Below are 13,819 nucleotides of genomic sequence, written 5' to 3' on the forward strand. Positions count from 1 at the left end.
AAGAATTGACTCAAGAATCTTTTAAACTAATGCATAATATTCGCCTTGGTCCTGTGACTATTCTAGTAGTTAGTTGCCAGACAGTAATGGTGTTCCCAATATTTCTCCGAGCTATCCCAATGCTGCGAAGATACAGCGGAGGCTGTTGAGGTTGTGGAGCAAAATACGCGCTTTCGCTCGTCGGCTCGCATCTACTGCTTGAACATTTGACAACGAAATTCAACCCTAAGGTCGCCCTTTTGAGGAATTTTGCTCTATACAGCCCATATCTGTGTTTGATTTCATAGCCTACCGAAGTATCAAGGAGATAGGCATAACACCAGAGCATCATCCCTGACTATGACTGTTCTCGTGACGGTCGGGGCGTGCTACATTGACACAATAATAACGTGAGATGACGCATCACCAGTGCTTCCCAATTCTGTTACTGATATTCACTTTGGATACAGAGTTGATCATTACCCCAGTGAAGATGAGAAGCTGCGTGCGGCGAGTGTCTCACGACGACTCGGTGGGAACACCGCTAACTCACTGGTCGTCCTTCAGCAGCTACTTGAATGCAGACCAAGCATGGGTGTTCAACAAATTCATATGCCCCTTTATGCTGTGGCAGTGTTGCCTGCAAAATCCTCGGCTGCCGTAAAGGTGGTTGAGGCCTCCTTGGCTCCGAAGGTTGACCTTCAGCACTGCATATACCGTGAGGCGTTCAGCGAGCCTGGGTCCAGCTATATCATTCGGAGTCAGTCTTCTGGCACCAGGACAATTGTCAACGACAATCAACTTCCAGAAATGACCATCAATGAGTTTACCCGAATAGCAGATAGTCTGCCCGCTGGTCCAAAATGGTTTCATTTTGAAGTGAGTGGTCTTGGGCACATTTGATAAGCCGTCAACAAGAGGTCCTAGTCGTCCCAAGTACATATTGATTGCCATACTAACTTTCTTCCCCAGGGCCGTATACCGGATGTGACTTTGCAGTGTATACGACATATCCGTCAGAATTTTCCTGCTGACAAGATCAGTGTGGAGATTGAAAAGCCAGGTCGTGCAGGTTTGCAAGAGTTAGCTGTCGAAGCAGACGTGGTCTTCTATTCTAAAAGCTGGGCTCAGGTAAAACCAATAATCCTAATTTCTCATTGAACAGTGGGAATATGGATTTACTAAACTATATCACCCATCATAGGGCCATGGCTATCAATCGCCCGACGATCTCTTGCAAGCACAATCATTAGTAACATCTAAATCGTACGATTCTTCTTATCCAATCACCATTGTCGTGCGCTAGGGCTGTATTATTTCGGGGCTGATAGTGATCTAGTTCGATCTTGTGCTGTACATGGGGCGAAAAGGGAGCTGTATGTCTCGACAAGCGCTGCATGGAGTATATTCATTCGCCCGCATATATGGATGCGAAAGTTCCAATTGTTGAGTACGTGGGACATCTTTGATTCCTTAATCCTTCTCCTCTGCAGCTAAAAGACAAGCTTTCTTACTGTCCTCCTTCGTTTGGCAGCACGGTCGGGGCGGGCGACACTTTCATCGCCGGCATGCTGTATGGATTGATTTGCCACGAGAGTGACTATAGCCTTCAGAGAACGATGGCCTTCTCAAATCGCCTTGCAGGACGAAAGATTACTCAAGAAGGCTTTGAAGGGCTGGGGAAGTACATGGCAGAGCATCTGTAGTAGTTGTTCGCGGGTAAGTGGCTGTTCTCGACCCGGGAGGATGTTTCCGTCACAGAATCTCTTTTGAATTGGATGACATCGACCGTTTATTTCTGTTTAAATACAAAATAGACTTGCTTGAGGACTGGCTGAGCTCGACCACTTTGATATTGATCGTGCTAGTCTGGCTCGGCCATCTGTCCGAGGAATGGCAGGGTTGTCGTTGTTCAACAATTGAGTTCCAAGCTATGAGGGTATCAAATTCTGTGGCATATTTCAACCGCGCCTGGGATATTGTAGTTGCTGTAGCTCCTTCACCTCGGCACAGAGAGAGGAAATTTTAAGATGGATGATATCTCAAAGTTAGTGGGTCCTGCTGTGACATTTGGGATTTTCCCGTCTGCCCATTGAGAGTGTCGGTGACCACATCCTTTCCCCATAGTCTCAAGGATTCACACAATGAATGCGGCATTTGTTTGCGAGTCAACCCTGCAACGCTTGTCAAGCCGTGGTCAAAAACATGGACTGCGGAACCAACAATGCGCTAGTCCCGATTTAGGAAGTTCCGCCGAAGGTGCCAGAAGGCTTGGCGCAAGAAGCAAGCGCAAGCTGTGGCTTGGTCGGAGAGGTCATCGTATCTCTTCCATGTCACGCAGCGTTTTTGTCTCAAATTCAGCAACGAACAACGTCCGGAGGACTTTCGCAAAAAGGCAGCCCTCATTTTGCAGGCACTCGTTTTTAGCCCAGTATCTTGTGATTTCTCTGAGTCCTAACTGAAGATTCCGGAACAAAGAGCTCCTTTCCGCACCAGTTCAAGCCACCTGGTCAGATATCCGGCTCGGCGATAACCACTGGAGGCATCAGCGATCGCTCGTTCCTTACGAACAAACCAGCTCCACGAAATTTGCACGTCCTTTCTGTACCTTTTCTTCCGGCTGGACTAGGTAGGCGCTCTCTGTATGCATTTCCTGAGAAGTCTGCCAAACGTTGCTCCACCAACAGCTCACTAGCTGACAATGCAACCCGACCATCAAGTACTCAATGCTAATAGACAAGCAGTTGGGCCTACACATCTTCGCATAGCTACGAATCTCAAGACCTCTGACAACGACTGTAACGATCGCCACCTTTTACTTTAGCAGGCTTGATAGCTCGAACTTAGGCCAGATCGCATTTTCGTACCGAATTTATTGCAGCACCTTTGCACTCATCTTCCGTTCACAATGAGTCTTGCTGAGGAGTTTAAATCAAGAAACTTCAGTGAGTGCCCTTTCGCCAGCTGCCTGGCCCACCAAAGTCCGAGCCGGTTCCTCTACTTTATGCCGAATATAGATTGCTGACTATAATCATGTCGCAGGCATCTATGGACAATGGTACACGCTGAGCTTCATCCCCTCTCGTTTCCTTCGGTAGATTTACCTTTTGCTGACATTAAATTGGTACCCCAGGACCGGAGTTATTTGCATAATACTCTCCTTTGCAATTGGCCTTGCAAGTGTTTTCTCTCGTTTTATTGTTTTCGGCATTATATCCCTGTTAGTATCATATGCGACCCATTGAGACAATTCCGATCCAACTAACAGATGCTACAGGGTTTACTCTCCGCTACTCCTTTTCATCGAAGTTCCGTTCCTCCTTCGCATCTGTCCCACGTCCTCGAAATTTGATGCCTTCATTCGTCGCTTCACCACAAACTTTATGCGCGCCGCTATTTATGCTGCTATGAGTGGCGGCCTTTGGATAAGTCTTGTCATTGATCCATCGAGCTTAATTGCTGTTGCTGTCTTTTTGGCAATTGCTGGACTCTTCTATCTTCTGGCGGCACTGATGAAGCAAGAATTTACGAGCAGTAAGACGCTTGGTGGCCAAGGGGTCGCTCAGATGATTGTCTAATGCCGATTCTGGATGCTAAATGCTACGCCTTTGTATGATGTACTCAATAAAGATTGGTGTCTAACATATGTGAGATGGCACTGGAAAGTAGTTATAGTTGCCGTACTGTTTATTCCAGCATACTTTTCTGGTTTTCAGGCTCTTGTTTGGGATGGTTCTTTTCTTGTTTTGACTTGTTTTTTCCAGTCCAGATGTATAGGTAAGATACATGATTTTCTTTTCTTTTTTTTTTTAAATAGCTTGTGTTTGAGACTAAGGAGGATAATTGGTACGGAGTAAAGCACCAAAGAATGGAGATTTGCTCCACACTCTGTAGTATAATCTTGCTCAAGCTAACTACTCCGTACTAAGCTTGGTTTTTCAATATTCATGTTCATGTCTTACCTTGAATGCGGAATCACCCATGCTCGCGGTCAGGACAGCCCCTCTTTCGTGCTCAGATGGGTTTGCATCCGTCCACATGGATTGAGGGCAAAGTTGCAGAGCTCTACCAAGCCTTCGAGTTGTGTGATTCGATCTTGCGCTTCTTCCACCTCCTGTTTCACCATCCACAGACGGCATTAGGTGCGTCGCCACAGTTGCCGGGCCGTCATGAACATACTGTACCTGAAACTTATTAGCCAATCATCATTAGTCCTCATTCTTAATACGGTAACTGACATTCGATCATAACCCATAATTACAAGTGGCACACCAACCCCAAGACATGCTTATGTCATGTGGCTTGTCACCTTGCAAGCTTCGTCGTGAACCTCCGCCGTTGTGCTCAACCGATATCAAGACCCAGAACACAAGATATGAAGTTAGGAGTGGTTTACTTATAGCTGTACTTATGGATATGATATGCATCTCTAACAATCTCAACTGCATATTGGCCCTAAACTGCTGATATCGCTTCTTGTCGTGCTTTTTGGTTGCATATATACTTACGTCAGTCTGTTGCCTCGAGTCCTTGATTTAGGGGCCGTTTGCTGGTCAATCTTATATACGTAGGTAAGCAGTTGGGACTCATCTATGATAAGATGGTCTTTGGATATTTCTCTACATTCAGTCTCCCTCTATTGTCTCAAAGAAGATGCCACTTGAAAGTCGAAGCTCCACCATCCTTTGCTCTGTGGAACATCTCGAGTCTACAAAGCAGACGGCATACAAGCTTCACAACTTGAAATTTATGTCCTACAGAACCGGCAAAGAATTAACAGCATTTTGTGAGCATCATGGCTGCTAGAATTGCTGTGATACGGTGGTGGCACCGCTACATACTCAGCAACATTGATGCTCTGGATGGATTGCATTGTGCATCATTTAGTGGCTACAATCTGACCGGTTACTAATAACACCTAACAGCATCTTGCTTGTTTATTTAGCGATTCACAATGGCAACGAGGGTTCCTCCAACGATACCTCCTCGGCCGAGTCGTTCGCCAAATACCCTATCTCCGCCCAACGCAGATATTCCGAAGATTCCACCCCGCCCAGCAAAACGCCGGACCGACCAATCCACCTCTCCAAAGCCCGATAGATTTGCGCCTTCACCACTAAACGCTCTACCCGGAGAGGCTACCGCTTCAAACGATGACCGCCCTTCTCGACCCCCCAGTGTCGCAGCGCTTCCGTCGATTGGACAAGAAGGGATCGAATATGAAGGCGCAGAGTACCAGAGCATGCAAGGAGGTGAAGATGATGACCAGATACAGCAACCAGTAGAGACCAGGAGTGTTAACCGGGATCTATACCTCCATGCGCCGAGGCCATCTTTACCAGATACTAGTGCCAAGGCTCAGGTGGAAGTTGTCACCAGAACGGATTCACGACAAGCTGCAGCTGCAGGCTTCGGAAAAGCGGTTTCACCCAGTGACGAAGAAGTGAAGTATCTCGGTTCCCAGCGCGAACCGTCCGCTGAGCAACGCAAATCCTTACATCCAGGAGATGAACATGGTATTTCTGAAATTGGTCAACGGGTTCCCATGATACCGAATGCTGGTTATGTACAAGCGCCGAGCCCTGCACCTTTAGGCGCGAATAATGAGCCATTAAGTAGCGAGAGCTCCGTTTCTCAGCGACAAGGGCGACCGCACGCCCGAAATAGAAGTGGGTTGGAGTGGCTTCCACCTAGTAGTTACGGGCTTCACGGCCACGGAGTTCATATGAACGATAAGTTTGAAAAGGCTTGGTACGACAAACACCCTGAGGAGCTTACCCGTGAAGAACAAACTCACTATGGCCCTGGGAATGGAAGCCCCCGACCTGAGTGGGCTATGTCTAGTGAAGATTTAAATAAGATAGTCAAGTTGTCCGCACAAAAAACTATTGGTAAGGCTGTCTCGCCTTGTGCGTATTTAGCCCGAGCTAACGATGTTAGACTCTTCTGCAGAGATTATATGCACACCAGAGGAGGAGATTGGCTATATAGCTACTGAAGAACTTGCTTCACGCTTTAAATTGCCGTCACGTGGATCACCATTGGGCAAAAATGTTGCCCAAGGTCTAGAACCGGCTCCTGAATCGCTACGGAAAAACTCTACCGCCCAAGAAGACGATCACGGCGAAGAGGAGGTCAAAATCCATATAGATGAACCAATCCACCACCAGCACCACCCGGATGGGTTTATGCCTGCATCAGACAACCATAAGCCACATGGCGGCGATTCATTGGAGGAAAATGGGGAAGAATCACCGATACTTGCTGAAGATGAAGTCGATGAACGTGCTGAACATTTGCAACCAGCAGTCTCCCCAACTCAAGTTTCTCATATTATAAATTCACCCGAGCGCAAGACCCATACTCGGTCTCCTAGTGTTGGTAGCAACCGAGTACCGATCAAACCGCTTGCTAGCCCAACCTTGTCGTCATATAACTCACGGACGGGAGAAGGTGAAGATATGAGACAACCCCTGGAGGATGTCGAAGAGTATGAGCCACTCTTCCCCGACGATGGTAAGAACAAGAAGCCTTTACCGGCGGAGGAGCAACTCAAGAAAGAGCCGGAGTATCACCGACATAAATTTCCGAGCCAGGACATATGGGAAGATGCTCCAGATAGCTTACAATTGCAAACAACGGTCTCGATGGCAGAAAGCCCGAAAGATGAGAATAAATCCCCCGTCGAAATTCCCGAGGAAGAAATGGCAAAGCTTCGGCAGGGCATACAAAGGAAGCCAAGTTCAGCGTCAACAGGATCTTCAGGCCCGTCAGATGATGTGCCAGCAAGAGCTGGTGTTAAACAGCGCTTCCCAAGCAAAGACATCTGGGAGGAAGCGCCGGAAAGCCAACAACTGGAAGCCACTGTGCAGATTGCAGAACAGCAAAACGAAGCGATTCCAGCAGAAAATGCGGAGAAAGCGTCGCCTCCAGGAATCCCCGTTCGTCCATCCAAGAGACCGCAACGGATTTCGCCGGAGCGTCAATCTCCACCCGTCCAAGCGGAATCTACTCTGCCGCCAACCGATGCCAAGAAGCCCCCCGCCATTCCCGAGCGTCCTAAGCCTCAGATTCCGCCAAGACCCCCCAGACCCCTTCAACGAACTTCGGGGGATAGCTCGTCCAAAGTAAAGTCGAGCACGTCTAACGACACGGCCTCTCCGCCTATCGTGAAACCCAAACCACCGATTCCATCGCGTCCTCTTGGGTCTAAAATTGCAGCGTTAAAGGCTGGGTTTCTATCGGATTTGGATAATCGTCTGAAGCTTGGACCGCAGGCACCCAAACCACAGGAGAAGAATGAAGAGGAGAAACCGCAGGCCCCGAAGGGACCGTTGAGCGATGCGCGTAAGGGCAGGGCAAGGGGTCCTGCGAGAAGAAAGCCTGCGGTTTCTTCTCCCCCAGAGGATACGACGAAGGTCGAAGCGACCCGAGCTCCCCAAATGACACTGGTCGAGCCATGGAGCCTTTGGTCTATGCGACCCGACGGGGCGTTAATGTTGTGTCAAGAGAACGAAAAGCCAGAGAGTATTTCCAAGACAGGACCGTCTCCAGATCGGTCCAAGGAAGCTTTACCGCCGGAGCAACTGAAGGTCGAAGAGTCAGTTATCTTGAGGAGCCCTGAACCAGAATCCCAGATAACAGAGAACCAAAAGTTGGTGGAAGAACAAAAATCGCCAACATCAATGGATAATCCCGAGCCCGACCTTTCTGTGCAAGAGCACATCGAATTTCAATCACCTTTGCATCCCACTTCAGAACAGACGTCCCCGGAAACTAGCACGGGGCCTCCTTTTGAGCCGTCTTCAATTGATCCAGCTTCAGAGACGGACCTAAGAACCGTGCCACCAGAGAAAGAAGAGACGTCAAGAATGATTGATACCAAGAAAGACATGACCCAAGCACAACCGCAAGAGAAAGATATTGAGCCTGTCGCTGATCTCACCCCAGAAGTGATCTTGAAGGACCCGACGAAGGAATAGTTTCAGTCTTTCCACCTTAGTGTATTTTGTACTGAGTTTTCTGGCTCTTGATCCTTATGCTCCTTCCCATAGGTGACAGTTTTGCATTATTGCATAAGTATATAGACGTTCTATTCCTCCGTGTTGGTTGGCAATGCACGGCCATACGTGTGATAATACTGTATATCTAACATCCATGGCCTGATATATGCATAGGACGGGTTGGGTCGGATTCGGACACCAGACGTTTTGACATAGGTATGGACCAACCGGTATCAGCACGACCATATATCCGGAGCGACTGTTTCCCAAGTGAACCTTTTTCTTCAAAAAAGCCAATGATTCGAATAATAATTGTTTTCTTTTAGTTTCCTTTCCATTCCAAACCATAATGACCTCATGCAACCTTTAGCCATGGGATTGAATATCTGAACATCGCTAAGAGGAGAACAGAATCCTTGTCTAGTCGGCTAGGGGCTTAAATGACAAAATCGAACGGACCCACGATCCCCAGCGCCATCAAAGTATGCAAACGCCCAACGGTACTGTAACCAATATACCCCATTCACAATATGAATGAAAAAGGTAAGGAAAGGTATTAAAATCGGTATACCCGTATAATAGAACAATAAATAGGACATGGGCCAGAAATGGGAAAGAGACAGTGCCACAAGCCGAGAAGAGAGGTCAAAATGCGAAGGTAAAGGAATGACCCAATGTGCAGTTATCCTAGATGCTAAAAGAACTCTAGGACTAAAACGGGGAAATGCTCTCTCCTGACGCTTCTCTTGTTCTCATAGAGCCAATGGACAAGGCAGAATGAAAACATGAGCAATAGAATACTCGAGAACGTGAGAATTCCAAAAGAATATGCTTGACTGGCAAAACAAGAAGCTTCGTACGTGCTTAAATGCTTGGTTAATGGTGATCGCCTTTGGTGGACCTCTAAAAACGCCTTGCAGAATTCAAAAATGGTGTAAACGTGTGTGAATATTTTGATGCGAGGAGCAGCTTTCGATGCCATTTACAAGCACCTTATTTCCTAAAGCTGTCGACGCTTAACATCGGAATTTCAACTAAGTTATCACAGGGAACACCCTCGTCTTTTCGTCTCTGGAAGAAGCAATCGCACTCAGAGACGACTAATCCCCATTCTGCCAACGCTCGGCCAGCATATTTGCTTGCAACAAAACAGCAGTTACCAGTATGCTGGGGGTTGGATGATGATGAGATCTCTTTGGCGATGGGACACGCTGAGACGGCCCAGGGAGAGGCATTAAGAGCCATAGCGTTCGAGGATTCTTCCATGCAATCAGTATCAGATTCGAGAACAGAGCTGGTCTCAGAAACTGAATTAGAGACGGATCCCGGTCCGGACCCTGAACCTGATCCAGAGTCCGAACCGCCAACAGCAGTTTTGCGAGTTGCTTGAAGGTAGATTTGAGTCTGGGTAGGTAAGGATGGCGGAAAAAGCCTTCTGTTTCTCGGGAGGCACCGTTGACGATCCACCCACTCAAGACAGAATCGGAATGTATATGCTCTATATGGTTTCGAAGTCTCTTCCAAGTCAGATCCATTTGATTCGGCATGCCTCGGATCCGCTGACGAAGCGTTGAATTCAGACTTCGATCCACCCAGATCATCGGACTCATCACAACTACTGCCGGGTGGAGTTACTTCACCGGGCTTTGGGTTGGAGCTATTCCCGAATATCGACCTTAGCATCTTCCATCGTTTCTTTGCTGGTGGCTGCGACTGTGCTGGTGTAGTGGTAGCAGTAGTATTACTATCCTGGATAGGATTTTGTTCACTGGAAGCGTTCACGCGGTCTGTTGCCGAAGGAACATCATCCAAGAACACGAAAAGGCTAGTTGGCGGCGGAGCAGCATCGTCTCTTATTATAATTATTCGGCGTCCAGGGGCCGGGCTGCAGGGAACTGATGACAAGGGAGCCGTAAGCTGCTTTTCCGCTCTAGATTGGTAGGCAAGAAAGTAATTCCAGACATCTCCTAATCGGCTAGACAAATCGCTGTAGATTCGCCTACGAGGTTTTAGTACTCAGCGTCAGAACACACCGTAGTGCTGATGGGACATACCTATCTAGAGACGAAGGTTGATCGCTCAATCGCGCCAGCCTCCAGCATAGCAAACGGTGGAAATAAGCACGGACCATGGGGCTCCAATGGCTGAAATAGTGATGGAAGACTTGATGCTGTAATAATAAGCCTGAGCATAGCTGCTCTTTCCTTCGCTCGTCCCGGTTGATGGCTTCCCAAGCAGCAAATATAAAAGCAAAAGCCCGCACTTCTGTGACGATGTGCTTGCTCTTCATCATTTGCTTGCAAACCTCAAGCCAAAAATCCCAGTCCAAGATATCAGGTTGACCAGTCGATTGACAATAGGGAGGAATGATAGGCACAAGCTCTTCAACGAAGTCACAGAGAACAAAACATGGACCATGGTCAAAAAGGGAGGTTTTTCGAGCGGCCAACTTGAGGATCGAACAAAACGCCTCAAGGAAGAACTGTTTGGTATCCGCCGGGACTGAGTTATCGAGCAGAATATTCTTCAGTATCAATATGAGCCTATTTTCCGACATAATTCGCAGCGAATTAGTAGCTCCTAAAGGGAATCCTGTGGCCGTGGCTTCTGCCCCATCAATGAAATCTTCAAATGTAGTGGACGTAGCCCCATGGGCATTTTCTGGCATCTGTGGGTTCGACTGTTTGCTGAGTGTACTCTCTAAGACCGCGAGCATCTGAGCATGCACCAATACTAACCCAGGAACGTAAACACGCCTTGATAAATCCGTTCCTGCTGGCAAGAATTCCGCAGCAAGAATATGAAAGTGTTTCACGAAAACGAAAAACAGGTCCGTATCCCGTCCGCACCAGCGAGAAACCCACGGTCCAAACCAATTGATATTCGAAGCGGCCAAGGGAATGGAGACGTTACGCCGCAAGTTACGGACAAGAGCCGCATACGAGGTAAAACTTAGGGATCTTACAGCTGCCGGAAAGCAAGATACAATATACTCAGATATTGCGCTTCTGGTTGCAGGATTGCCTTCTGTTTTGAACTGGCTTGTCACCCTTTTGAGCAAATCGGGACCGGCATTCCACAGTCGTACGAGTAAATCGCACACGTCACGACAGAAAAAGAAGCCGTATGCACATGATTTTCCGGCAAAAGAAACCAGGCTTGCAGGGGTGTGCCTTGTGGACATCTTGTCAACGCAATAAGCCAGCTGTGAGAGCAGGTTTTGGGATAGAATGTTACGAATGTTATGATGGATTGACTCCACCAGAAAATCGGAACCAGTAGACTCGAGAGATGTGGTTGATTTCTGCGTGAGATCTGATTTTTGAGTTGGAGTTGCACCCGGAGAATTAGGGGAGGTTGGAATCCGCCATTCCGGTCTCATCATAATGGCTGTAATTGCTTCAAGATAGACCGGCCGGTCTACTCCCGTGATAGAATGGCTAGTCCTGCCACTGAGCGTTTCCAGCAGCCCAGTCCACCATTTATTTAAAATATTCACGCGGCGATCCAGGTCTTCGGGCCGCAGGCAGCTGTTGGACGGGTGTTTAGCATATCGTGCAAGACATGGAAGAAGGGACGAGCGGATCACGTTCACTTTGAGAGAGCTCGATTTTGATTGGTATCTTGGAGATGTTAGCCCAGGGGTTGTTGACGAAAGCCAGCTAGGTACATACTTTTGAAAATCCGCATCGAGACCTCTGAAAACATTCCATAGCTCATCCTTTTTCCGTGGCTGTTCCGGTTTTATTTTAGTCGCATTCGATGGAGGGTTTTGCGGAATTGGAGGGATATCCGTTTTGGACAAGCCGACAGATGCTGCCAACCTTTCTAAGGATGATTTTCGGCGTAACGACTGAAGGGACGGGGTCCTGGTGATAACTGGCGAGGCGTCACTCTGCTCTTTCGCTACAACCGTGCTAAGTGGCCGTCGATTCCGCTTTGTTAGGACACTGGGGGCCCTGGCTAGGTCGGTGCCTGGATATTTTCCACCTTCTTTGGTTGGTTCCGCAGGCGTGCCATCCTGCGCTGGCGGGTCAGATTCAAATGAAGTTCGTCCATTTGCGCGCCCCGGACGCTGTTTATCGTCTCTGTTTGTCTGAGATGGTGACGGCGACCTTGAGGATTTCCATGTTCTGCGAGTTAGACTTGCGAGAGCGCCCGTTACAGCCTTCGTCTTGCGTGGACGTTCAGGAGTTCTAGCACCTTTTTCGCTAGTAGAATTAATCCCGGTCTCGTCATCGACCCCCAGTGTAAATACAGGGTCTTTCTTGCGTTTAGAGCGGAGAGAGGATTGACGTAATACCTCTTTTCCGGATACAAAATCACCAGTGTGTTGGGAGGCAATCTGCTGGTCCGCGGAGTGTGTCAAATTCACTTCCGAAAGTGTCTTTCTTATGGAGTTGCTCTCTCCGCCTGGGTTCAGTTCTGGAACGCAATTATAGCTCGCTGAGCGTGTCAGCTGAGATGAACTACCACCATGTTCTCCACCATTTCTGAAAGAAGGCATCGTCGAACGACGATTGTGTAGACGGAAGAGGGGGAATTCAAAATCGTCAAAGCCTGGGCTTTGGAGAGACCCGCTCTCCAACAGTATGGCAGTGGACAGTCCACGTTCACACCATCGAGTTTGCTCTGTATTATGGAATCGGCGACGGTTTGGGATCTCCGAGTGAACCGCTCCTGTAGTGGAAGATGAAAAAAATGGTAGATCGAGCACAGGGCAGTTGAAAGAAAGTAAGATCGCGAACCAACGGGTGTTCTCAGCTATTAGATAACGAGTGATGACGGCCGTGTTCTAAGGGCAGGGTTAGTTATACACACTTTCAGGAAGGCCCACCGATCGATTCCTAGTCGTTACCGGGAAAAAGGAGATGGAGACTCTGGTCACTTCTCCTCGATCTGGGATCGTTTCATAGAAAACTTCAAGGACAAGCTTGGCGGGGAAATAAAAAGGACTGCAAGGGTGAGATTTAGAGGCGGGAAGCTGAGACGCAGGCTAGGGGCATAAAGCAACCCAGGACGCAACAAAGAGAAAGGTGTCGAGAGACCCAGCAACGATTACCACGAGTCCACGGAGGACTCCGGAGTGCTAGTTAACTAATTTCTATTGGGCCATATGTTGATAGGGAAAAAAAGGAAAATAAAAGCCTCCGAGAGTAACGAAAGAGAAGCCCAGCTGTCCAAACCTGTGATCATGGGAATGATGATGTCGAACCAGGAAGGCGGCCTATATTTAGACGTCAGAAGATCTTAATATTCACTCACCCAACTCTCGAACTTCAAGAAACCCGCCATTGAGCCTCACCAACTAGTGAGTCGCAGCAACGGACGCCACTCTGTTAGCTCGAGGAGATTAAGTTACGGGCTTGCCAATTGACTTCTTCGGGGCTTTTGATTTGATGAAAAGCCCACATTGGTGGATTTTGTCCAATGCTCGTATCTGCGCTGGGTGGAGAGCCATGTCATCATCATGGACAACAGCATCACAGCACTGACAACTCTGAAGCAGGAAGCAGTTCCTGATCTAACGATGGCCTCCGTTCATATTGTTCTTTTCACTCAACTCACTCTACACTCGCCCGCCCTGGGTTGCTTGGTGGCAGGAAGATCGTGACAATCGGGCGATTTCACAACCTTGCGGCCTTTCGCCAAGCGACGATATTACGGGGCTAAATGCAAGCCAAGTCTCCGTCCGAGAGCCTGATCTTCAGCCACATATCGGGGCTGAACGATTTTTTTATTTCAAATCAGAAGCAGGGCGGGTGTATCCTCCCGCCCAAAGGCGCGGACGGTTCCCAGAAGCGACCAATATGCCAATACCATGCAAGCCCGCCCCA

At 48.3% G+C, this 13,819-nt stretch overlaps 4 protein-coding genes across 4 annotated transcripts; 3 read left to right on the plus strand and 1 right to left on the minus strand.

Annotated features, from left to right (window-relative positions):
* Nucleotides 1-36: 36 nt before the first annotated feature.
* On the plus strand, nucleotides 37-1,685 carry CIMG_03621 (ketohexokinase; the record flags this gene model as incomplete). Its single annotated transcript, XM_001244179.2, has 6 exons — nucleotides 37-389; nucleotides 450-858; nucleotides 952-1,110; nucleotides 1,184-1,245; nucleotides 1,319-1,429; nucleotides 1,514-1,685. The coding sequence occupies exons 1-6, from the start codon at nucleotides 340-342 to the stop codon at nucleotides 1,683-1,685; spliced, it is 963 nt and encodes a 320-aa protein (XP_001244180.1). The 5' UTR covers nucleotides 37-339.
* Nucleotides 1,686-2,323: 638 nt separating this feature from the next.
* Nucleotides 2,324-3,733, plus strand: CIMG_03623 (golgi apparatus membrane protein TVP18). Its single transcript, XM_001244181.2, has 5 exons — nucleotides 2,324-2,621; nucleotides 2,724-2,924; nucleotides 3,022-3,037; nucleotides 3,113-3,199; nucleotides 3,257-3,733. The coding sequence occupies exons 2-5, from the start codon at nucleotides 2,888-2,890 to the stop codon at nucleotides 3,555-3,557; spliced, it is 441 nt and encodes a 146-aa protein (XP_001244182.1). The 5' UTR covers nucleotides 2,324-2,621; nucleotides 2,724-2,887; the 3' UTR covers nucleotides 3,558-3,733.
* A 658-nt stretch (nucleotides 3,734-4,391) lies between these two features.
* Nucleotides 4,392-8,308, plus strand: CIMG_03624 (uncharacterized protein). The gene is made up of 4 exons (XM_001244182.2): nucleotides 4,392-4,550; nucleotides 4,905-5,730; nucleotides 5,824-5,870; nucleotides 5,920-8,308. The coding sequence occupies exons 2-4, from the start codon at nucleotides 4,934-4,936 to the stop codon at nucleotides 7,959-7,961; spliced, it is 2,886 nt and encodes a 961-aa protein (XP_001244183.2). The 5' UTR covers nucleotides 4,392-4,550; nucleotides 4,905-4,933; the 3' UTR covers nucleotides 7,962-8,308.
* Nucleotides 8,260-12,867, minus strand: CIMG_11159 (uncharacterized protein). Its single transcript, XM_001244183.2, has 4 exons — nucleotides 12,841-12,867; nucleotides 11,657-12,777; nucleotides 10,037-11,605; nucleotides 8,260-9,981 (listed from the first exon to the last, which is right to left on the minus strand). Exons 2-4 carry the CDS (start codon nucleotides 12,487-12,489, stop codon nucleotides 8,976-8,978), a joined length of 3,408 nt encoding a protein of 1,135 aa, XP_001244184.2. The 5' UTR covers nucleotides 12,490-12,777; nucleotides 12,841-12,867; the 3' UTR covers nucleotides 8,260-8,975.
* Between the last annotated feature and the right edge of the window lie 952 nt (nucleotides 12,868-13,819).

Source organism: Coccidioides immitis, assembly GCF_000149335.2.
Source record: "Coccidioides immitis RS genomic scaffold supercont3.6, whole genome shotgun sequence".
In the NCBI taxonomy this organism is placed as follows: domain Eukaryota; kingdom Fungi; phylum Ascomycota; class Eurotiomycetes; order Onygenales; family Onygenaceae; genus Coccidioides; species Coccidioides immitis.